At 39.2% G+C, this 24,369-nt stretch overlaps 3 protein-coding genes across 6 annotated transcripts in view; all 3 read left to right on the forward strand.

The window, feature by feature from the left end:
- The window catches only part of LOC116053342 (solute carrier family 12 member 3-like), a 136,326-nt gene extending 136,093 nt beyond the window's left edge, over positions 1 to 233 (forward strand). The window contains exon 31 of the mRNA XM_035993647.1: positions 2 to 233. The gene's annotated coding sequence lies outside the window, so the exon portion shown is untranslated. The remainder of the gene's footprint in view (position 1) is intronic.
- Positions 234 to 2,136: 1,903 nt separating this feature from the next.
- Positions 2,137 to 6,543, forward strand: LOC116053338 (secretory phospholipase A2 receptor-like). Its single transcript, XM_031304423.2, has 6 exons — positions 2,137 to 2,332; positions 3,915 to 3,979; positions 4,776 to 4,816; positions 4,986 to 5,366; positions 5,784 to 6,125; positions 6,303 to 6,543. Exons 1-6 carry the CDS (start codon positions 2,309 to 2,311, stop codon positions 6,446 to 6,448), a joined length of 999 nt encoding a protein of 332 aa, XP_031160283.1. The 5' UTR covers positions 2,137 to 2,308; the 3' UTR covers positions 6,449 to 6,543.
- Positions 6,544 to 7,303: 760 nt separating this feature from the next.
- Positions 7,304 to 19,628, forward strand: LOC116053316 (protein mono-ADP-ribosyltransferase PARP14-like). 4 transcript variants are annotated; one of them, XM_035994098.1, is made up of 15 exons: positions 7,305 to 7,635; positions 8,970 to 9,133; positions 9,486 to 11,588; positions 12,074 to 12,310; positions 12,444 to 12,668; positions 12,775 to 12,841; positions 13,137 to 13,283; positions 13,401 to 13,460; positions 13,814 to 13,990; positions 14,325 to 14,463; positions 14,584 to 14,639; positions 16,796 to 17,501; positions 17,845 to 17,974; positions 18,060 to 18,237; positions 18,402 to 19,628. In XM_035994098.1, exons 1-15 carry the CDS (start codon positions 7,461 to 7,463, stop codon positions 18,680 to 18,682), a joined length of 4,845 nt encoding a protein of 1,614 aa, XP_035849991.1. In that variant the 5' UTR covers positions 7,305 to 7,460; the 3' UTR covers positions 18,683 to 19,628. The 4 variants fall into 4 exon arrangements, with proteins under 4 accessions (XP_031160228.1, XP_035849991.1, XP_031160225.1 ...); XM_031304365.2 differs by having other exon boundaries at positions 16,796 to 17,500; positions 17,841 to 17,974; XM_031304367.2 differs by having other exon boundaries at positions 9,489 to 11,588; positions 16,796 to 17,500; positions 17,841 to 17,974.
- The last annotated feature ends 4,741 nt before the right edge of the window (positions 19,629 to 24,369 follow it).

Raw genomic sequence — 24,369 nt, forward strand, 5'->3', positions numbered from 1 at the left:
AATAATTTTAACTGTAACTAATATTTGAACATAAAGACAATTAGTAGAATTTACAGAGGAAGAGATGTCAGAGGTGGTGATGGAAGATAACACCAAGCAGTTACTTGCATCACTATCACCAAGATCATCTTCCGGGTGATGTGGATGCCAATGTCAGCTTAGTCGGGCGCCCCTGGCCAAAGGCTGCCGGTGAAAGCAAAGAGAGAGAACCCCGCTGAAGCTACCCGGTATGCCTTATATTACTGCAGAGAGCACCACCGTGACCTGGTCTCCATCACCAACCTCGACCAGCAGAGATGGGTCCAAGAGAGAGCCAAGAAGGCCGACAGTCCCTACGTCTGGCTGGGACTGCGCTACGCCTGCACTCTAGATTTCTGGTTCTGGGTCAGTGACAAGGTGGTCTGCTATAAGAACTGGGACTCACATAAGACGGATGATGACTGTGACATGTCTGGAGCCATGGACAGAGGAGGACAACATAAGTGTTCAAAAAGATTGACAATGAGGAGTTTAATTTAATCTGTTCTTAGCAGGGGCGTAGCACAAAATTCTGGGCCTTGTAGAAAGGCATTTTGTATGGGCCCCTCCCCACATCCACAGCTATTCATTCTAGCATCTTTTTGGGCCCTCCTACCATGAGGGCCCTGGGTACTCAGTCCCTTTTTCCCCCCCAGTCCGACGCCCCTGGTTCTAAGTAAAAACCCTCTACTCACCGGTAGCTGGCGTTTCATTCATTTACTCACTTTGTTTGCAGTGGTGTGACGTTGACACAATATACAGTATGCCCTCTGATTTTATTGACTGGCATTCTGGGAAATGTAGAAATCACAACCGAAGGGGAAGACAGATGAAATTACTAACAGACTTTCTAACAGCAGATTTTAAATTGAGGGAAGATTACTGATGATGTGATCCTGTAACAGGTTTTTCTGTCTCCTGATTCTGATTCGCCTGATTGATCACTATTTGTTATTTCCTGAAGTTGTTATATTTTCTTTTTCTTAAAGTGTGGATCCTTTTTTCAACTACTGAGGTTGTATTTAGTTTTCTGTATAATTTAAAACATGTAGTTTTCACCCATATGTATGGCAGGAAAAGGAATAAATACACTAGTATAGAGGTTTGATTTTGCTTTCCGTATTCAATATGGAACATTTTCTTCTTTTTATCAACTTTTGGTGAATATCTGGTGATTGTTATATCATGTAAAATCTGTGTATCCCATTTTTTTGTTTTTGTTTTATGTAAACAATTACTTGCTTTCACTGAGGCTGAATAAACTGTTAAACTACAGAGTGGTCCTCTTTTTTCACTTAAGTGTTTATTTTAAACCAAATCCTACTTTCCCTACACCTAACCAAGCCTTAACCATTAAGTTGTCACATCATTGAACTGACTTGTATGGCACAGATAAATGATCAGATCATCAGATAAGAAAACGTGTCGTCCTAAAGGACTAACAAATGACATATTTTGGTTTTGAAATTCTAAACAAACTGCCAATGCTGCTTGTTACATAAACTGATCGCTTCCTGTTTTGTTTTTTTTATTTTACAAGGAAAGACCGATTAGACACTGGATGTTCAGATCAGAAAATATAAATGCTTTTAAATGCATGTGCAAGAAAATTAAGTATATGTAATTCATGAATTTAACTAAACCATCCTCCTCCCCTCTGCTCCCAGTCAAAATAGTTTTGTAATAATTGTATAGATGAGTGGCTTCACATGCTGTACTGCATTATTCCAGCAGATGGCAGCAGACTGACCACAGCAGGGAGTCCACTCATTTGACCTCAAGGCCCAAACATTTTCATTGATCTTTTTTTTAAAGACCTTTATTAAATTTGTTTACAATACAAGTTAATAGGCTACAGTACATGTTAATAGAATAACAAGAAAACAACCATGTGCATCCTGCTCATGGAAAGTTGTCTGTTCCTGTATGTAACAGAGGGTGCCTGATCAATGCACTTTAATATGCTGTTGTGTTCTGTGAAAATCGATGTATTGCGACTTAAACTGTTGTTTTTTTTAGAATGATTTTCTGCTGAAGAGAAAGAAAAACTTAGGATTCACTTTTCAAAGTCACAGAATATACTACAAGCAAAGTTTTCTGAACAGCTTGTGGCAAGAGTCTTCTGTTCAGCTCAAATTAACCAATTAAGCCACAGCCAATCACATTGGGAGGGGATTATTGTCTGTGGTGCTGCTCAGTTTTTCTACCCAGCTTGCAGAGTGTCAGGGATTTGAAATTCACAACTTTTGAGTTGTAACTATTTTGTCCCAACAAGAAAGATGTGCTCCTTATGTCAAGTGCCACGCAGCTAATGGTGAGTACAAGTTTGCTTTATTTATTATTGTTTTGACATTTACAGGAGTTTTTACTGGTTTATTTGCAAAAGCATATATGAGACAATCAACAAAAATTGTGTAACTTACTTTGCTTAATATTGTATCGATGTCATTTTCTGATATTGAAATATTGTCCTGGAATATATTTACTTTAAATGTAATATATAATTACAAATTGATAAATAGAAGTGTATTGGCTACTTGAAAACATTTTGCTCTGTGGTGGACTGCTAATAAATACAAAAATGGTTACTATGGCTTTACTAATAGACAATTTTTCTGACATGTTAGTGTGATTATTGGTGTACACTGGGGGAGACTGACACCACTATTTACATATAACACAGCCAATCTGAAAGTGGTCTTGATGTTGCTCTGTAGACTTATGTAGATGCCTCTCTATGAAGGAAATATACTGCCCTCAAGAGGAAAGAACAGACATGGGTGAGACAGATGAGCAGGGTTTTTCCATGAAAATTAATTTACTTAAAGCTATATTGTGTAAGAATTTCTCCCATCTAGCGGTGAAATTGTATATGACAACCAACTGAATATTACTTTCTAGCCCTTCCCATTCCGAGCGTGTCACGGTGGCTGAGCTGGAAATTAGCTCTTAGTATATCCATCGTTTACACGCAGCTGTTCTAGCCACTCCAATATTAACTTTGGTCTTGTTGCTTTGCCTAGAGGGGGAAAAAAAAAAATATATATTTTATTTATTATTATTTTTTTTATATATATATATATATATATATATATATATATATATATATATATATATATATATATAAATAAAAATAAAATTTTATTGTCGGTTCTAGCTCGGAGGATGTTTCTTGAATCGACTGGAGTTAGAATGCCAACACAAAGAAAGCGGAAGGTGAGGGACATCCAGCCGAAAATGAGGGACATCCGGCGGAACCTCCAGTGGCACCAGAACAATCCCGTAAATTAAATGTTGTTGATATAGACTAGGGTGAGATAGATAATACTATCTTAAATGGATTTATCCTAGTTTTAAAAAGTGCCACATGTTTCTATAAAATATACCATAACAAGCTGGAGTTAACAGGCGTGTTGCTATAATGATCAAGGGTCACTTTTGCGGACTGGAAAGAAATAAAAAATAAAAGGCATTTGGGGAGAAAATGGTTCCGACAGTACTCTCCTCTGTCATGCGACACAGTGGGGACACTTTGACTGAATGGAAGTTTGAATCATTTAATTCTGCTTCTTTTGGAAAAATAATACATCTGAACTCCACTTTTTTGATTTCTGTTGAAATAGCTGTAATTGAAGAAAGAAGAAAAAGATCCATGTAACAGCTGATTCCAAACTGAACGGCCGTGTAGCTGTAGCATTTTGAAATTATGCTTGTTGGACAGTCCATGTTCCACTCGTGTTTGTTTTCCATGGCAATATGTAAATGACCTCTGTCATAACTGATAAGGACTTCTTCTTGCAATCAGTGGTGGCAACAGAGATCTAAAACATTTGTGTTTAAATATTCAAATGATGGCAGTAAGGTGGCTACATGTAGAGCATGTGTTGTATTGACAGCAGTCTACACCTGCACATCAGGGAGAGACATCAGAGAGACACGAGGAGAGAAGAAGCCACCAGATGTAAGTTTAGTGTGTGTGTGTGTGTGTGTGTGTGTGTGTGTGTGTGTGTGTGTGTGTGTGCGCGTTGTTGAATATAGAGTTAAATTAATATTATTCTAATCAATTAGAATAAGCTTTAGAGCACAAAGTTAAGTTTTTGATTCCATTGTTTCAGAGGTTGCTTTGAATTTACTGGTGAATGACTGATTGCATCTTATTCCATGTATCACTCAAGATATAAGAAAATGACAATAATCATAATACAATAATTATGATCTGTACTCTACAGTGTTGCATGTCTGTCCATCCTTGGAGAATTATCCCTTTTCAGTTGCTCTTCCTGAGGTTTCTTCCATTTTTAAAGGCTGGGGTTCTTATTGGAAGCAGGGGGTTGAAAAGGACAGAGGGTGTCGTATGCTGTACAGATTGCAGAGCTACATGAGGCAACGTTGTGATCGGGCTTATACAATTTAGTTGACTTGACTTGATCACATCAAGACCAGAACATCTACAAACTTCTATACATAAACTGTTATTCTGTTGTTGCATTGCACTGTTTTATTCATGTGTATTTTGCTCAAATATGTAACTCTCAGTGGCTTAAAAAAAAGCAACAATGGATGTGCATTGTAGTTCAGGTTTGACTATGGTTTGCATAGTTCCTACCACCCCTATATTCCTCTTCCTTATTGACCAAACTTTGTATACTGGACAGAGTGGTGCAGTTTTATTTTATCTGGACAAACAGTCCAGAGACACACTGTTAGAATAATTGTGTTGGTTCACTGTACACTAAAATATCAGTTTCATCTAACAGAGCGAGGATGCAGTGGAGTCTGATTCTGTTCATTCTGATGGGTAGGTGGATAATCTGCTACTACTGGCTTTGTATTAGCTATACTGCAAAATTACTATATCTTAATCTGGATTAATAAAACAATTGGGGCAGTATGGGGCATACTATAATTTGCTAATGAGATTGTTGCTATTCTATTACAGCCAATATTGACCTTTTTTTTGTTTTTAGGCCAGTGTTCCTTCTTTGTGAGTGAGCTCTATGAGTACCACTTCATTAATGAGAGTAAGACCTGGAGTGAAGCTCAGTCGTATTGCAGACAGCACTACACTGACCTGGCCACGGTGTCTAACATGGCAGACACGAAGAGACTCCATGGCTCTGCACAGAATCAAGATGGAGCCTGGATTGGGCTGTACTGCATCTACACAAAAAGCATCAACACGTGGCGGTGGTCTCTGCCAGGGGAGGAGTACAAGGAGAGTACCAGTAAATGGAGCAATGGAGAGCCGAATGATAATGGCAACGATCCTGAGAACTGTGTGCTGATGAGGAATCATGGATGGTTTGACGTCCCTTGTACTCATAAATGTAAATTTATGTGCTACGATGGTGAGAATATGTGGCTAATAATTCTATTATATGTAGCTATATACAGTATATCATCCTGTCTACCAATAGTTTTCTATGTGGACACCTTATCTTTTTTGTATAGAATTAAGTACAAACTTGGTTGATTAGTTAAAAAAATAATATATTTAAATAACTAGAATGAAATCTTTTTTTCTTTTTCTTTTTTACTTTTTGCATTACTAGTGATAACTTGTATCCACTTGTTTATGTACATTAATGGATTCTAGTCAAGTACTCTTAATTATGTGATCCACCTTATTATACCATACACACTTTCATCTATTAATATCTGAAACTGCAGTGGAATTATGTGGATTTAGATCACATTATTGCTTTTTAGGATTTTATTAAACTAAATAACTAACTACTAACTAAGTTTGTCTTTTTATTCCACAGGAACTAGGAAATACGGCAAATTATTTCATTTCATTGATAATGAGATGACGTGGCCACAGGCTCAGAACTACTGCAGAGAACATCACACTGACCTGGTCAGTGGAGTCCAACAGCTACAACACAAAGATTTCCAGACAGAAGCAGGTTCTAAAGGCGACTTGTGGATCGTCCTGTTCAGAGAAGTCTGGAAGTGGTCGGATGGGAGCAATTTCTCTTTCAGCTACTGGGATCCGCAGTTATTTAAAGATAAAGAATGCAGCAAAATGTGTGCTTTGAGTATGTTAAATGGAAAATGGAGTTTGGATGAATGTAATAAAACAAAACCCTTCTTCTGCTATGACGGTAAGTTTTGCAAAAGTCTTACACTGTTTATAGAGATACTATGCATGTTGAACTTTCAGTGCTTTCAGTATTCTTATTTCAAGGAAGAATTACAAAAAAAAGCACAAGGTTTAAAGATCAGTTGGTCATGTATGACCTACATAAGCTACATCTGTTATTGCCTTTTTTCCATGACAGATAAAGTTATCCTGATCAAAGAGAAAAAGACCTGGGAGGGTGCCTTGGATTACTGCGGAAACAAACACAGTGACCTGGTCTCCATCACCAACCTCCACGAGCAGAGATGGGTCCAAGAGAGAGCCAAGAAGGCCGGCAGTCCCTAAGTCTGGCTGGGACTGCGCTACACCTGCTCTCTGGATTTCTGGTTCTGGGTCAGTGACGAGGTGGTCTACTATGAGAACTGGTACTTAAAAGAAAATAATGACGCTTGTTACATGGCTGCAGCCATGGACAAAGGAGGACAACATAAGTGGTTCCAACAGTCTGACAATGAGGAGTTTAATTTCATCTGTTCTAAGCAAAAACACTCTACTCACTGGTAGCTGGCGTTTTAATGATTTACTCACTTTGTTTGCAGTGGTGGTGTGCATTTTTTTAGTTGATGGAGTTTGTCGCAGAAAAAAAAAAATCTATAATGTTTTGCTTCTTGCATTTAGAAAATGTACCTTTTGGTTGGGATCTGTTGATGGGTATAATATGTCAAACCATATTTTTGTCATAATTACTTTTTTTTTTACTTTTATGCAATTTTTTTAAATGATTTGTCTAAGGCTAAATAAAGTAAACTAACTCTTAAGCATGATGTTGTCATCTCTTTCACTGGCTTGTGCCTCATCTGACACATAGACTACCATCTGGCCACTGGTTCAATCTTGTGTTTCATAAGTTTATTGTTTTTTTGTTTTTTTTAATGTAGCCTATACACTTGACCTGAAAAATAACTCGTAAACTCAGTAGTCTCTGCCGTTTTGTGAAGTAAAAGGAGCCTTAAGTAGCAGAACATGGAAATAAATTGTACTTGTAAGAACAGTATTTAAGTTAATGTAATTGCACTTTCCACCACTGACAAGTGGCTCTGCCAGATTCCTTATGGCTTTGTTCAGTCAATAGGGAAAACCCCGATAAGTAGGAGGTTTACTGAGAGAGTCACGGATGTATTTTGTTGAGACGTCTTTCATATATACTCAACAAGTCCAGAGGGCGCACCTAAGCCTGGCACTTGACACAAGACCACACCGAGCAGGTCGGGGTTCCACCGGTGCTTATTCATTCTTACTTTATCAGGCCTACAGTAGCCTATATATTTTAGTATTAAGTCTATCAAGTGTTTCCACTATGGAGGATCCTTACAAGCATCCTGTTTTCTTTGAGTGTCCCAGTCTGGACGAAGAGCAACGGAAGAGAATAGAAAACTACTTCCATATTCGCCGCAAATCAGGAGGTGGAGACTGCGGCTCGATAACAAACATACATGATAAAGTGTACAGCATCGCCTTTAAAGAGCGAGAAGGTAAGATAGGCTGCGTGATTTTTAAACGTTTAGGCTATCTGTTTAATTGGAGTAGGCCTCTGTCGTGTTGTGCTGGTGAAAGTGAAAGTATGCATGCACTGGAAACATGTTGATACGATTATTTTTATATAGGCTATAAGAACCAAAGTATAGCCTACTGCTTGTAGAGCCACATCCAAACATTTTGACTGTCGATGTTACTTTTTCACAAAGCCTACTCAATTCACTCTTTAAGTTTCAAACATAGGCTATTCTAGTTTCACTTTCACGTTGAGTTTAGACTGCTTCTCAAATAGAACAAGATCATTTTTAGACTCCGTATATTTTATATTTGTGTCAACTTTATTATTCCCGATGTTGTGAGGAATTTCATAACACAAAGAATCAACAACAAATGAAAAAAAAAAAAAAAAAAAAAGTCTCGTTGTCGCGTTAAATAGTTCAGCTCCATTGGAAAGGGTGTGGCAGTCATACTGTAACAGCTGTTGTAAACATTGATTAGTTAAAATGGAAAAACTGCACACAGGTAGGATAGATTATGACACACAGGGCTCCTGGCCATATACATGTAAAAATGCCCCCCACCCTTCCTACTGAGCAAAACACCCCTACAAAACAACTACATTGTTTACCATCGTTTTTGCCTTTTTATAGTTATTTTGCATTTCTGTGTGGTAGTTTGTGTCATTTTGCTTCTTTTTAGTGGTTATTATGCATGTCCTCTGCATTGATTTTGCAACTCTGATGCCATTTTCCATCAGTTTGTAGCTAGTTTGCATCTCTTTCTAATTGTTTTTGCATTGCTTTGTTGTCATTTTGTGTCTCTGATCAATTTGTAGTTGTTTTTTGTCTCTTTGTAGTCGTGTTGTGTCTTTGTGTAGACATTTTGCATGTCTTTGTGGTCCTTTTGCATCTCTGAGGCCATTTTGCATCACTTTGTTGATTAACGGCTTTTTGTAGTTGTTTTGTTTGTCTCTGTGGTACGTTTAATCTAAGTACAGCACGCTATACTGTACAGAACATGGTTCCCAGGGTCCCCCTGACCCCTTGGGTGCCTGGGCCTATTCCTGATAGGACCATTCAGTAATCTATACATTCATCCTATCCATTGAAGAAACAGCAGGGTAAAGTACAACCACAGTAAAGTCATTAATAAGTCAGTTCTTCATGCACACTGTCAGGAAAGAATTCATGATTCAACATTTATCACACTATATTTATTTAAAGAAGAACAGAATCAGGGAGAGAGGGTGGTGGATGGAAGGGCAACACAACTGAAAAGTAGTTCAGACAGTCAAAAGGCCTAATAAGAAATGTCTCTGATTCTGTCTCAGCTCAGCGAAGAGTCCTGCAGAGATCTGAACATGTGTTGGAGTTTGCAGGTGGTCCTCTGGTGCTGACTGTGCGAGGCAGCCCAGAACCTTCCCCCTGCTCTCCCATCACTACCTTGACTACAAGCAAGTCAGTTAGCCCAAATCTGGACTCACCTTCATCACAGGTCAGTTTCTTCCAAAGTTGTGTCACAAAGTGAATGCTGCACACTACACTTCACAGAAAAAAAGAATGTTATTTCAATTGGTTATAGAAAAAAAAACTACACTTGTAATGACTATTATTACAAAGCATCACAAGGCACTTTCTGAGTTCACTTTGAAACAATTGAACATGATTTTGTATTAAAATGCTTCAGGGTTAGTTAAGCAATAGCAATCTCAGCACTTAAAGTGTAGATGTCTTAATCATTTTAAACACATTTTGTGTGTCTTTAAACTCTGTAATGATTTGAGCATCAATACATCTTTAAAACTGTTGTCATGTACTGAAAACTTGATATAATGTATATCTTTCAGCAGCGACAACAGTCCAGTCTTACTTCAAGCCTGTTAAGCGGTGAAGAATATGAAGTACAAGTTGATACTTACCTTCTTCGTTACTTTAAGGAATGTCCCAAGGCTGGGGAGAAACTACAAAAAGAATTTGCCTCTGTGGCCTGCTCTGCTCAGCTTTACCCACAGGAGGGGAGGGTGTCAGTTAGGCGTTTAGCTCAACCTGGTGCTGCAGGTGATGATAGAGACTGGAAAACAGAGGTGGACAAATTATTTGATGGCTACCTGTGCCACTATGAGGCAGACCCTCATAAAGTTAAAGCTTTGCTTCAGTCCTGTAGCACTCATCAGAGCACAGATGAAGTCAAGGTGTACAGCGAGGTTGGGATGGCTGTTGTTGTCGGGGAGCGTTCTCAGGTGAACGCCAGGTTGATGAATGTAGAGGACAGGTCAGGTATGAGTGAGAAGCAAACCAGCATTCGGCGGCTGGGCGAGGCCAAGCTCCGCCTCCTCTGGAAAGAGATCGAGCACAGTTTGGGACGAGATTGTCCAGGAGTGAAGGTAACGCAGGGAGCTGCTGGTCAGTTAGTTTTGGAAGGTTCTGCGGAGGAGATTCTTAAGGCTGGCGATTGGATCTCCGATCAGGAGAAATGGGTGTTGGAAAAGACGGTTTCTGACATGAGCCCACGTTTTTTGGTCTTCTTGAGAAGGGCTTACGGAGGTCCAGGGGTGCTAGGTCACTTTTTAGGTGTTGGTGACAAAGTGGAAGTAGAGTTACGAGACACAGAAATACGTTTATTCTCTCTCTCTGCTGATGAATTGAATAACACAGACAAAAAACTGCATGAAAAATTCAAAGGAGTTAAGATTGATGTTCCTAACTGCTCCGCTGTGCCGTCTGAGCTTCAGGAAAAGCTTAAGTCCAAGACAAATGAGATGAACCAAGGGCAATACAGGGCTCAGGTCGTGTTTGGCTCAGACAGCTCGGTGTGCTTACTGGGCCACACCAAAGAGGTTGAAGAGCTGAGTGAAGCTGTCGCACAGTTTATTTTGGACCAGTCAAGCATAGAAGGACAAGTCATTCTTCCTTACCCAGAGTTAGCACAAGAGTTACCAGGATTGCTGCAGCTGCATGGGTTTGACTATGCAGGGGTAATCTTCCATCCTTTAACATTTTCTTCTGAGCCCATGTTGGTGCTGGAAGGTCCATCCAGCAAAGTGACTGAGGTCAGGAACAGACTGGGTCCATTTCTGGACTCCCTGGTTCAGGATAAAGTCATCATTGACCTGCCAGGGGCAGTAAGATATTTTGAAAGTTCCTGCGGAAGAGAGAACATTTTAAGTGTTGCTCGTTCTCAGAAGTGTATCATACAACCTCAAGAACAACATCATGCTACTAGACAGATTTTAGCATCTGGAGACACAACAGTTGCCCGTTACAGCCTCCGTGATGGGTTCCAGGTGCTAGTGTGTCAGGGTGACATCACTAAACAGGATGCTGATGCCCTGGTGAATGCTGCCAACGAAGATCTGGACCACGGTGGAGGGGTTGCTGCTGCACTGAGTAAAGCAGGTGGCCCTCAGGTGCAAAAGGAGAGCAGAGCTTTAGTAAAGCAGACTGGAAAAATTCCCACAGGTGACGTGGTAGTGACAACAGGGGGGAACCTACAGTGCAAGAAACTGCTGCATGCTGTTGGGCCTGTAGGTGGAAAATCAGGTGGTAGAGAGGGGGTATTACTGGAAAAAACTGTCCAGTCTGCTCTGAATTTAGCAGAGATGATGGAGTTCAGGTCCATAGCCATTCCCTGTATCAGCTCAGGTGTGTTTGGTGTCCCTGTTACTGTGTGCTCTGAGGCTATTGTTACTGCTGTTAAGAAGTTTGGCAGTCAGGGGGGGAGAAGTCTGAGCAGAGTTATCCTGATTGATAACAGAGGAGAGGTGGTTAGGGCAATGCAGGAAGCATGTGACCGGCTTCTCCAAGGGATAAGTACTGGAAACAGTGCACCAAGAGATCTGGGCTTCCAGGTGGATGCTTCTGCCCAAGACACAGCAGGAGGAGCCACTGCTGGAGCTCCTGGAGGTGGTGTCCATGTAGAGATCATTCAGGGAACCATCGAGACCCAGCAGGTAAGACAGTTTTCTGATATAAATTATGCAGCTTGATACCAGATGTTTTCACAAGCTATCCCTGACCTCCTCCATCCATACACCCCACCCCGAAAACCTTCGGTCCTCAGACGCTGGCCTGCTCTCCATTCCCCACACCAGACTCTGTACCTTCGGAGACAGAGCCTGTAGTGTTGCAGCCCCATCCCTCAGGAACACCCTCCCTGCAGATATTCGAAATGTTACATCCCTGGACATTTAAAAAAAAAAAAAACTCCTGAAACACCACATGTTTACCACAGCCTACAACCTCCTTTAGCTAAGCCACAGTAATTCTGTAAAGTGTCCTTGGGTTACTTGAAAGGCGCTATATAAATAAAAGTTATTATTATTATTATCTGCTGTAGTTGCTGGGTACTGGTGTCTGTGTGCATACAGAGTAGGATAAACATGGTGATTATGATCAGTGTTAACTTGGATACAATTAGATTTTTGTATTTTACTAGGTGGATGGCCTGGTATCCCCTATGTTTGGCCATGATCCCCTCTCTACTCGTGTTGGAAACATTTTGTCCAACATTGTTGGACCGCAGCTGACTGCAAAGTTTCATAAGGAAGCAGGAGGAGCAACACTGCATGATGGAATAGTCCTGGTCGATGGCCTGCCTGCACTTCAATCTAAAGCAGTGTTCTTCCTCAACCTGCTTCCCTGGGATAATAACCAACAAGGAACTGCGGTCCAGGTGAAGTCATATGTTCAGTGAATATGTCTTACTAGACTGTACAACCAGGTTTGTCTTTAATGTGTCTGTGTTTTGTTCCTGCTTTCTTAAGACTAAGGGGTGTCGTAACCTTCTTAATCATTGAATCTTCCAGGTTCTGAGACAGGGCATCAGAAAAATGTTGGCTTCCTGTCAGATCAGAGGCTTTAGTTCAGTTGCTCTCCCTGTGCTTGGGACCGGTGCGGTCCTGCGTTTTCCTCACAGCGTGGCATCCAGGGTTGTACTGGAGGAGATCCGTGAATTTGAACAGAACCGAGTCACCAGAACATCTTTCCTGGTCCGTGTTGTCATCCACCCCAATGACAAAGAATCTAGCAAGGTAAAGAAAATACTGTAGCAGTGCCTTGTAGCAAAAAAAGGAGTACACTAGTTTTGTTTTGCATGTGGAACTGGAATTAATTAATTAATTAACTTTGTCACCACAGGCCTTCCAGTCTGCCCAGGAAACTTTGCATCTCGGAGGATTCACGAACGATGCCAACCCAGACCAAGGTTAGTGTGAATATTGTCTTTTCAATTTCAAGTTGAGCAAGACTTTGGTAAAGTGCTTATTCACTAATTCTCTAAAGCTGCAATAATCATTGTCAGGCCACAACAGGGCTGAAAAACATCAAAGGCCCCCAACCACGGCCACCACCATATTAGACACTGTTAAAGTTATGGCTAACATGTTAGAAAACTACTAGCTGCTTATAAATACGGACAACATTGGTATTCATTTAGAGTTAGTTTTTTTATTTAGTATCCTTTTAACTATGTACTGTCTTTTATATTGACATGACTTTAGCTTCTTTTTACCGCCATGTCTCCATAACCAATGATGAGGTCACTGCCATGTTGGGGGGAGTCAAGCTTCAGATGGTTCGTGGTGACATCATCCAGGAGAGCACTGATGCCATTATCAACACAACCGACTTCTCCAACAACCAATCAGGTATGATTTGATTTTCTACATGTTTTTGATATTTAAATATACGTGTACACTGGTGTTAGTTTTGTGTACATTATATTAACTTAAATCCTACAGTAACTGTTTGCATAAACTCCACAGGTGTGTCCCAAGCCATTCTGACTGCAGCAGGGTCCAATGTCCAAGCAGAGTTAGCACAAGGTAAGCCTTAAGAGGAAAGAAACTGTAAAAATACTTGCACAATACTATCTTTGCTATATGAATACTAACAACATAGGGAAACCCTGACCTGGACCTTGACCTGTTTATTGCACATTTTTTATTTGTCCATAAAAAACTGAATCGAAGCACCAGAAAAAAGAAAAGAAAAAATTTAAATAATCCAAAACAGTTTTTGTGCTTAGCTGTAAACGTTAGTGTAAACGTTGTTATATCAATTAAAAGAAACTACAACTAGGTGCATTAGTTTTGCAACAATTTTACCATGCCAACATCTTGTAAACAAATCCAACATAATGTTTTTGTTGTCCTATTTGCTTTTATGGTTTTGGCAGTGGGCGTTCCAGCAGACTTCATGTGCACAACAGGACCTGGGTTGCTTGGCTGCAGGGAAATCATTCATGCTAGTTTTAAGTGTGACCCTCAGATGATTCGGAAGAAATGCAAAAAGATACTGAAGCAGTGTGAGAGCAAAGGCTTCAGATCGGCGGCCTTCCCAGCTATCAATACTGGTTTGTACTGTGTGCATGTGTGTTTATGTCGACTTGTGCATTATGGTCAACACCAAATTTGTCTTAAACTAAATAATAACACATGAAGTACAGTAAAACAACTTAGTCAGGTAGAAATTAGTAAATCCATTCTATATATGCATTTCTGTTGGCCTTTAGTAGCAGTATAATATGTTAATTTAATGATAGTATGGGATCTAAATGAAAAATCTGAAAATACACTAATACAAATTTGACACATTACAAAATAAAGGTTACTACCAGTCACTGCAGTAATGGTCGTTGGTGGCATCTCCATGTGGATTCACAATCATGGTCTTTTTTACCACATCAGGTCTGGGTGGTATGGACTCTGACAAAGCTTGTAAAGCCATGCTGGATGGCATGACCTCGGCTATTACGGACCTGAAACCAAATTCCCTCACACTCATCCGCATTGTCATTCTCCAGCAACCCGTCTTCCAGGCTTTCAGGTCAGATATAAATCTCACTCATACAATGGAAGACATAGTAAGCGTTTTGGCTAGGGCTGCATTGTTTGACAAGTCAGGATAGATTGTTTTAAACTTCCTGTCCTGTGATATGTTTTGCAGATCAGAGCTGGAGAAGCGCTTTGGACAAACAGCTGCTCGCCACCTCAGCCTGAAAGGTTTGTTTTCGTTTACAGAAATGTTTGACTTTGTGCCTAATTATTATCAAATAATAGTTACCAGGTTCATGATCTTAGTTTAGCCTGTCAGCATGCTAACATTGGTTAATTAGCACATGTCAAAACCCAGAGTATTTGACATAATGCATAAAAACAATTGACCTGAAGAATGGCATTGTATTAAATGTAAAGGATTGACCAAAGGTTTTAGTAACAGATATCGACCTCATGTAAGTTGTGGCAACATAACTGTAATTTCCCATGATGATGACACTCAGAAAAAGATTTAACACAAGTGATCTTTAGAGGATTTTACAAATACAAGTCTCCATTGGACAGGTCTTTATGAATTCCAGAGGTAAACAAAAATACAAAGCAAGTTGTGTTGGGGGAGAAAATAACTATAAAACCTTAAAGGAATAGTTCACTCAAACACAATATGAATTGTATATAGTAGTCATCTCTACGGTGGCCGGGAAGTGCAAAGCAACATTACAAAGAATGAAACACTTTTACAAAGCTCGAGACAAACTTACATTTTGGAAAACATTTTTACCTACCATAAAACACAATTACATGGGCAAAACACTTTTACCAAGGACAAAACAAATTAACATTTTAGAAAACAAATTAACATTTTAGAAAACAAATTAACAAGACGCAAAACACTTTTACCAGTCCCGAAACAAATTTACAAATGACAGATTCTTCACGGAAAGGGAATGTACCACATACCGGAAGTGACACGGAAGTCATGAGGTCTTATGCTGAGCGCGGTCAATTTGCGATGTCGCCTTGACTACGGCAGTTCATTGGAACGAATGCGTCAATAGAGCCGCCATCTTGGAACAGGGGAGGCACTCCTCTTTAATGCATCAGCGTCAATGTAGGCAAAGGTCTAACGGAAAAAAAAATCACTATAAATTGTCAAAATCTCATGCGATGTTCTAGTTTTTTTAAACAAAAAGACAAAGACACTAATTAATGTGTTAATACAAAGAATATTTATTATAATCAGTTCACAGATATGAGTACAAACGGAAACTTCACCCTTCTGAACTAAGAGTTTCTGCTTCAAAGTAAAGTTTAAACAGACTGAAATGTCCAGGCTCACTCCTCCACTATTGATTCATTTATTTCTGTGTGTATTTATTTATTTAACGAGACTTAAAGTCATGTTTCGTCGTCCACAGTCCGAATCCCGCCAGACTCCCTTTAGGAAACCTGTGATTTAAACTTCAGCAGGCTGTGACAGTCCGCTCCTCTCAGTCCTGGTGCTGGTTCTCCCGGGCTTCCCTTCCCTCCAGCGGGTCCAGCAATACGGCCTGGACAGACTCAGCTGCCCCGCTGTAGCTTCTATCCGGCCGCGGCTGTCGAGACGTCCCCTGTTTTTCCAATGTTTCCGTCAGGTCCGCGTCCTTTAAAAACTCCAAACACCGACCACACGTAAAGCAAAACCACGTTAAGCTGTTCATGTGTTTGCCACAAAACGGGCAAAACATCCCTCGGACGCAGTCCATGTTCGGTCACCATAAACTTCATTCACGCCATATACTCCACAACGACAACACGAATTGACCGCGCTCACCAACAACACCTCATCGCTTCCATGTCACTTCCGGTATGTGGTACATTCCCTTTCCGTGAAGAATCTGTCATGTGTAAATTTGTTTCGGGACTGATAAAAGTGTTTTGCGTCTTGTTAATTTGTTTTCTAAAATGTTAATTTGTTTTGTCCTTGGTAAAAGTGTTTTGCCATGTAATTGTGTTTTATGGTAGGTAAAAATGTTTTCCAAAATGTAAATTTGCCTTAGGCTTTGTAAAAGTGTTTCATTCTTTGTAATGTTGCTTTGCACTTCCCGGCCACCGTACATCTCCCTAGACTCTGCGCTAAACTATTGCTAAACAAAGCATTGCGCGCACAACAAATTCCTTCACAGGAAATACAAAAAGAAATGAATCCAAAAATACTTTGTGTAGCAATAGTTTAGCGACTTAGCAACATATTGATATCTTTTGGTAAATGGTAAGATTGGCAGATGAAAAGATCGATATAAACAATATTATCAGTTAAGTGAATATTGTGGATATCACAGACTGAATCTTATCTTGGCTCATTGAAGTAATGTGTCTCTTTTTGCTAAATCTTTTTTTAGAAAAAGCTAAACAAAAGCTTAAGAAGTGGTATGACAAGTGTTCAAGAGCCTCCTCAACTTCAGCACCTCAAGTCAAAACCTTCACCTCCTCAAAGCCACCGCCAGCTGTGATAAGTGTGATTGGTTGTGGTGCAGACATCATTAGGATCATCAAAAGAGATTTGGAGGGGTTCCTGCAGAAGCAGCTGGTAGAGAGAGAGGTGGATGTACATGAGTTTTCCAGGCTTGATGCAATGGAGCTGGAGGCAGTGCAGGCAAAAGTCAAAGTCTTCGGAATAAGCCTGGAGCACAAGAGACGTCAAAGTGCTGAAGATGTCAACGGCAACAGAGCAGGAAACATAGCTAGAGATCGCTCAGGGTCAGGTAGAGAGGTCTATGTGCTGAAAGGCCTTAAAGAGGACGTGTTGAGCGTCACTGAGCTTGTAAACCAAGCAATCCAAAAATCACTTTGCGAAGATCTCCAAGATAAAGAAGAAGCGATGTTGGCTCTTGATGTCCAGTGGTCGATTCAGGATATAAATAAAGCCTGGCACGAGCTGAGCCTGCATGACAACTACGTGCTGGAGGAGGCTCACATGAAAAAACAAGTGTCTGTAGATGTGATGGCACCAGACGGCAAGGTGACAGTAAACCTGATGGCCCAAGAAGCCACAAATTGGCTTACAGGCATCACGTACAAAGTGAAAAGGAGCAAGTCTGAAACGAGTATGTAACATTTTGTAGTTTTACTTAAGATATATTTTGCTGATTTAAATCTAGTTCTGTATCATGGCAGTGTGGTGAATGCTGAATAATGCGAAACGCGATATGGAGGTCAGCCAAAATCCACTGGATGCGTTTTACTTCATCTGGCGGATCTCAGCAGACCTAGGCTGCTCCGAGCTCTGTGCACTGGCGCCATGGAGGGAAGCCACGCACCGTTCATATAAACACACTGCCCACACAAAGATGACACAGAGCTGGATTCAAATCAGCAAAGTATTTCTTTAACATTCAGCGACTTGTGTTAAAAACATACCATTCATTTGTGTGACTTTGACTTTAGCCTTAGAGTTGCCAACACAATGGGAACCTATGAACAGAGAGGTCTTTAAAAAGGTCGAGCTGCATCCTAACTCACCCGAGTACCAGGTCGTAGCCACGGGTTTCCACAAAACGGCTAGATACAACATTCTCAAAGTGAGTTTGCTAACACACGTTTTACATAGCATTAAAAAACCTACAGTACAGAATAAGCAATTGATAGATTTTTTTCTCTTCTCAGATTGAACGTGTGCAAAATCTCTACCTGTGGCATGCCTATTCGGTGTGTAGGCAGCGTATATTTGCCAAAAATGGTCCAGCAGACCTTGGGGAGATGTCTCTTTACCATGGGACATCCGCAGAGTCATGCAGCTGCATTGAAAGGGACAGATTTGACAGGAGCTACGCAGGAGCACATGGTGAGGAATGTTGTTAAATGGCAAGCTAATCTAACCGGCTTTTGGATGTAGCTTCATGAGAGTGGTGTCAAGCTTCTCTTTTACCTCTCGGCAACAAAGAGAATAGTGTGTTGAATTACTCCTTTAATTTGACATGTGTCTTTTCTCATCTAATTCTATCACAGCTACAGCGTATGGAAAGGGAGTTTACTTTGCTGTCAATGCAGGTTATTCGGCCAGTAACTTTTCCCCAGCAGACACGTCTGGTCTGAAGCGGCTGTATGTGGCTCGTGTCCTGACCGGCCGTTACACTGTTGGTAATTCTTCCATGAAAGCCACCCCTCCTCGAGGCTCAGACCCCACTGACTGCTTCGACAGTTTGGTGAACAACCAGCAGCAGCCCACCATGTTTGTGATTTTCCACGATGACCAGGCCTACCCAGAATACCTCATCACCTTCAGCTGAGTAAAACTGAAAAAGTCATGGTTCAACGCTGTAAAATGGCGTCACAGTGATCAAGGTTAAATAGTACAAAAATAGTGATAGCTTAGAATGTGCAACACTTTGAGCCTTTTCTGCATCAAGTTATGCTGCAAATGTCTTTATTTAGGTGAAGGTATTTTTTTGTATTGAAGGAAAAATCTGACATGTCTTGTGATGTAAAACTAGAAATTATATTGACATCTTCCAAAGCAAAATGTGTAATACAGTAATGTAATGTTAGCGTAATGTAACTCCTATTAAGCAGTGTGCAATAATTTTGATTTAGCAAAGATTGTTCTTTTAAGGGTTATTGTATTTTGATTTATTTGATCTTATTGTTTATTGTCTTATATATAGAAATATTTCTGTTTTTCTTTGTATAAATTGAAATACATGTCTCTAGTTTTTGCGCATTATTCATCCAGTTAACTTAGTTTAAAATAGAAACAGAATAGTAGTATGTAAAATATTACATAAAGCTGAGAAATTTTAAAAAGTAGAAGTCTTGATTTTCTTTTTCTCAACACAAGCAGGGGTGAAATCACCTGCGCTATTAAAAGGTCACACTTTATTTGGATACTAGACTTCCCCTAAGTTAATGTATCGCTGTAAAGTCTGCTTTAAGTGAGTTTCAAGTGAAAAGTGAAGATTTTTGTTGACTGTACAATGAAGATTTTGTAACAGAGGATTCCAAAGTAAAGATATTTCAGACATAAAAGAGGATTTTTTTTAAAGACAATACTGGAGCAACAGAAGGAATGTCTGTTTTGCCACCACCATTCATTTACATAATATTTGTGACTAAAAATACATCACACAAGAGTCAATTTAATGACAATTGATACACCTGTATTGACAATTTTAGAGGGAGGACACCTTTCTTAGCAATATAAATAAAAGCTTTCATAAAAATGATGATTGCAAATAAGATTATGATTTTGTGGTACATTATTATTTTAAAGGAATTTGAAAATGGTGGTAATCATGTGACTAATGAATAATTGAGAACACAATATACACATTTCAACATGACATCAACAAAATATTCAAATAGTTTATCAAAAAGGTAACTGTTAAGTCAATGAACAATACAAATACACATCTTATTATTGCTTGCAATGTGCTCCAACATAAATCGGTTATGAAGAACTAAGAATAAAGAATGTTGGGGAAAATCTCTTTGGTGTTCGGTGATGTCTTCTGAGGGGCGTACAGACACTTCCTTCTCTGTGGTTCCTTTTTGCTGACTCTACATTCTGTACACAGCTTGCACTCTTTCAACAAGACTGCTTCCTGCTATTGAAATTGGCCTTTTGCCAGAGGCTGCAAACTGTTGAGCACGAGAGGGAGGGAGATGTGTAGCCTAGTGTGATGGAGGCAGAAGAAGCTATGGTTTCCTTTGCAAATGATGGTACTATAATTGGTCCCTATAACTGATTGATTATAATATAATATAGAAAACAGAGTAAAAAGCATACTAATCATAGAGTATAGAAAATATGAAAAGCATGCAGTTATGGATATCAAAGGTGTATGCAAACATCTGTACATTCTGTCTAGATAGTCGTATAAAAATAGAAACTGCAGATTTAGGAGAAAGATTTGGCTTTGTTAAAATCATTATGGACTCCACAAACAGCAGACTGGATGCAATAACTAAGGATCTACAGGACATAAAAACCAGCTTGCAATTTACACAAAAAGATGTGGATGACAATTAAAACTGATAGCGCGAAGCAAACCGAACGCTGCAACACGATGCAGTCAGACATATTTAAAGTGTGTGACAGTTTATTGGCTGTCACTGACAAAATGGAGTATTTGGAGGGACAATCCAGACGTAACAACCTCATTTTTGAGGGAATACAGGAGGCACCAGGAGAGACCTGGGCCAAGACGGAGGAGGAAGTGAAAAAAGTATTGGCGGAGAAGCTAGAGCTGCAGCGAGAGGTTGAAGTGGAGAGGGCCCACCATACAGGGAAACCTGGAGGAGACAGAACAAGGCCAACTGTGGTGAAATTTCTGGGGACAGATCTGCCATACTACAACGCACTTAGTTACTCAAAGGATCCAAAATCTTCATCAACGAGGACTTCACGAATACTGTCAGAAGAACAAGGAAGGAACTGATGCCAGAGTTGAGAGCAGCGAGAGAAAGAGGGGACATTGCTTATCTACGACAAGACAAAGTGATCATCCATCCCCGGTCTAGTACACCAAAATAGACAAGAAATATTTCATCTACAACCAGGTATGCTGAATCGCTGATCGTATCATGACATTTTTCACAACTCACACATGTACTGGAGATAATCAACTACTACAGAGGATTGTTGATCTTGACAAACTAGAGCTGAACACCTTTCAATACACGGAACATCACTCACAGGACTTGGAAAATTATATTGATCCTGTAAACAAGTATTTCCTCAACATCAACAGCAATTGCTTTTAATACAATAATGAACAGCTCAATAGTTTAGTTAAGACCGAAACACAATTACCAATAATCCACTTTAACAGCAGAAGCCTACATGCTAACTTTCACAACATTAAACATTATTTAAATCAGTTCAAACAGCCTTTCAATATAATTGCTATATCGGAAACTTGGATAAACAGTGAAAAGGGCTCAGATTTTGAAATTAAAGCATATGAAATGTGTTGTATTAACAGAGAAAACAAGAATGGGGGTGGTGTGGCTTTGTATGTGGACCAGAAATTCAATTACAAGGTGGTGGAAAAAATGTCAACAGTGGTGGATGATTTACTCGAATGTGTTACAATAGAAGTTTGTAGGGAAAAAAAGAAAAATGTTATTGTAAGTTGCATCTATAGATCACCAGGTTCTAATATTGATTTATTCAAGGATTGGATGGAGGAAAAATTTACAAAAACAAATCAGAAAGTTATGTTCATCTGTGGTGATCAGTACAATGTATAGTCTGGGCTTTTTTCCCAAAATTACCAGACCCAGCAGGATTACTTTCCACAGTGCAACATTAATTGATAATATTTTTTCAAATGACATAGATAACAATACAGTGAGTGGACTATTAATAAATGACATCAGTGACCACTTACCAGTTTTTACAGTTTACAACAGTAACTATACATCTAAAAAGGACAATAAACCTCTATTCAGACGGTCAGAACAGATGAGTCTATGGTTGCACTGAAAGATGATCTGCTTTCACAAGACTAGGAAATAATATATCAGGAAAAAGATATTGATAAAGTATATGATGAATTCCTAAGAATATTTAAATTATTATATGATAAGAATTGTCCGATAAAAAAATATTGCAGAAAACAAAAATATAGTGATAGACCGTGGATTTCAAAAGGATTACAAAATGCCTGTAAAAAAAGAATAAACTTTATAGAGAATTTATTAAACACAGAACTATATAAGCAGAACATAAATATAAGAAATATAAAATAAAAATAAGCTAATTAAGATTATGAGAACTTGTAAGAGAGAATACTATAGTAAACTATTAGATAATAAAAATAATATGAAGGGTATATGGAATATACTAAATAGTATTATAATAAAGGGCACGAGACAGTCTAATTATCCCCAGTATTTCACTTGTTATGAAAAGAACATTAATAATATGGAGGACGTGGTCAATAATTTTAATAAATATTTTGCAAATGTTGCACCAGATTTAGCTGGAAAAATTCCTAATCCGCAGATAATCGATAACAGATATAATGATCTTACTGAAAGAAATCAATGTTCAATGTTTCTTAAAGCAGTAGAAGAAAAAGAAATAATAGACATTGTTAAAAAATGCAAAACTAAAGCATCCACTGATTGTAATGAAATAGATATCAAGATAGTAAAAAATGTAATTGATGGGATCTCAAAACCATTAACTCATATTTTTAATTTGTCATTCCAAACTGGTACATTTCCAACTAAAATGAAAACAGCAAAAGTCATACCTTTGTACAAAACTGGAGATAAACACCATTTCACAAATTACAGGCCAGTCTCTATACTGCCTCAATTCTCACAAAGTCTAGAAAAACTCTTCAATGACAGATTGGACAAATTCATAGATAAATACAAATTACTTACTGATAGTCAATATGGATTCAGAAAAAATAGGTCAACATCACTAGCTTTAACTGATCTCATTGAAGAAATCACAAATTTCACAGACAAAAAGAAATATGGAGTTGGGGTATTTATTGATTTGAAAAAAGCATTTGATACAATTAATCATGAAATATGAATTAATAAATTGGAACGGCTCGGGATTAGGGGGATAGTGTTGAATTGGTTAAGCAGTTATTTAAAAGACAGGCAACAATTTGTGAAGTTGGGAGATTATACATCTGAATGTTTGGACATTGCGTGTGGTGTCCCCCAGGGGTCAGTATTGGGACCAAAACGATTTATCCTCTATATAAACGATATATGTAATTACTGAAATTTGTATTATTTGCAGACGACACAAACATCTTTGGTTCTGGTCAGAATTTACAGCAACTCCTGGACATAATCACTTCAGAATTCAGAAAAATAAAACAGTGGTTTGACACGAATAAGTTATCATTAAATGTGAGTAAAACCAAATTCATGATATTTGGCAATCGTAAATCAATCAATCAAGTTCAGTTACAGATAGAAAGTGTCAATATAGAAAGAGTATACGAAATGAAATTCCTTGGAGTGATTATAGATGACAAGATTTGCTGTAAATCTCACATAAAATATATCCAAACAAAACTGTCTAGAAGTATTTCAGTCTTGGCTAAAGCAAAGCACATTTTAGACTACAAATTAGGGTTGGTACGGTTCATGAAAAAACATCCGAACCGCTCGGTCCGCATGTCTCGGTTCGGAGCGTGTGTGTGCCGCACGGTTTGACGCATGCGCAATGTAGCCTCGTGCCCGTCAGGTACCCGTATGTGACCTCAGACAGTGTGTTTCCCTTTCGCGCGAAAGAAGAGGTGTGGACAAGTTACCAACAAAACGTAGCCTACAGCTAAAGACCGTGCAAAACATTTCAGACCGTCCTGCCAACCTGTATTCATTTTAACATCAATGTACTGTAACGTTTTTTCACTCTAAAGTCGCTGAAGCGGCTGCAGTTTAGATCCTGTCGGGTCTCTGCAGCGGGCGGGGCTGCTCAGTTCTCCCCGCGACTGACGCGCGCACACACACGGTGGATGCAGGAAAAAACGGAGATGAGACGTATACAGGAGGACCTGACAGCTACGCTCGTTATTGTAAGTGCAATGATAGGTCCAATAAGTAGGCTACTTTATCAAACCGTATGTGTGTCCCAGCCCAGGCCAGGATAGGAAATTAACTAACAATGTAAACTGTTTTTATGTTTAACGTATTCTGACTTATTCAAAAGACGGAGCTTTAAGAGTTCCTCTCTTTTTCTTTTAAAGGATACATTTTTGTAAGAGCTACACTGAAGTTGGCAGTTTGATAAATGCAAGTTATTTCAATTGATATTCTGTAATATTTCAATCTTCATGTGCTAAAAAGGCACATAAGTTCCTGTAGATGGCAATACACATTCTCCTTTTTTTGCCAAATAAATGAAAAGCATGTTGAAATCATCAATGTCTTCCCTTTTGCTGTATCAAAATCTCACCTAGCTTTCCTCAGAGATGGTCCCAATAATGTGCTTAAATTC

Source organism: Sander lucioperca, chromosome 17 (assembly GCF_008315115.2).
Source record: "Sander lucioperca isolate FBNREF2018 chromosome 17, SLUC_FBN_1.2, whole genome shotgun sequence".
Lineage (NCBI taxonomy): Eukaryota > Metazoa > Chordata > Actinopteri > Perciformes > Percidae > Sander > Sander lucioperca.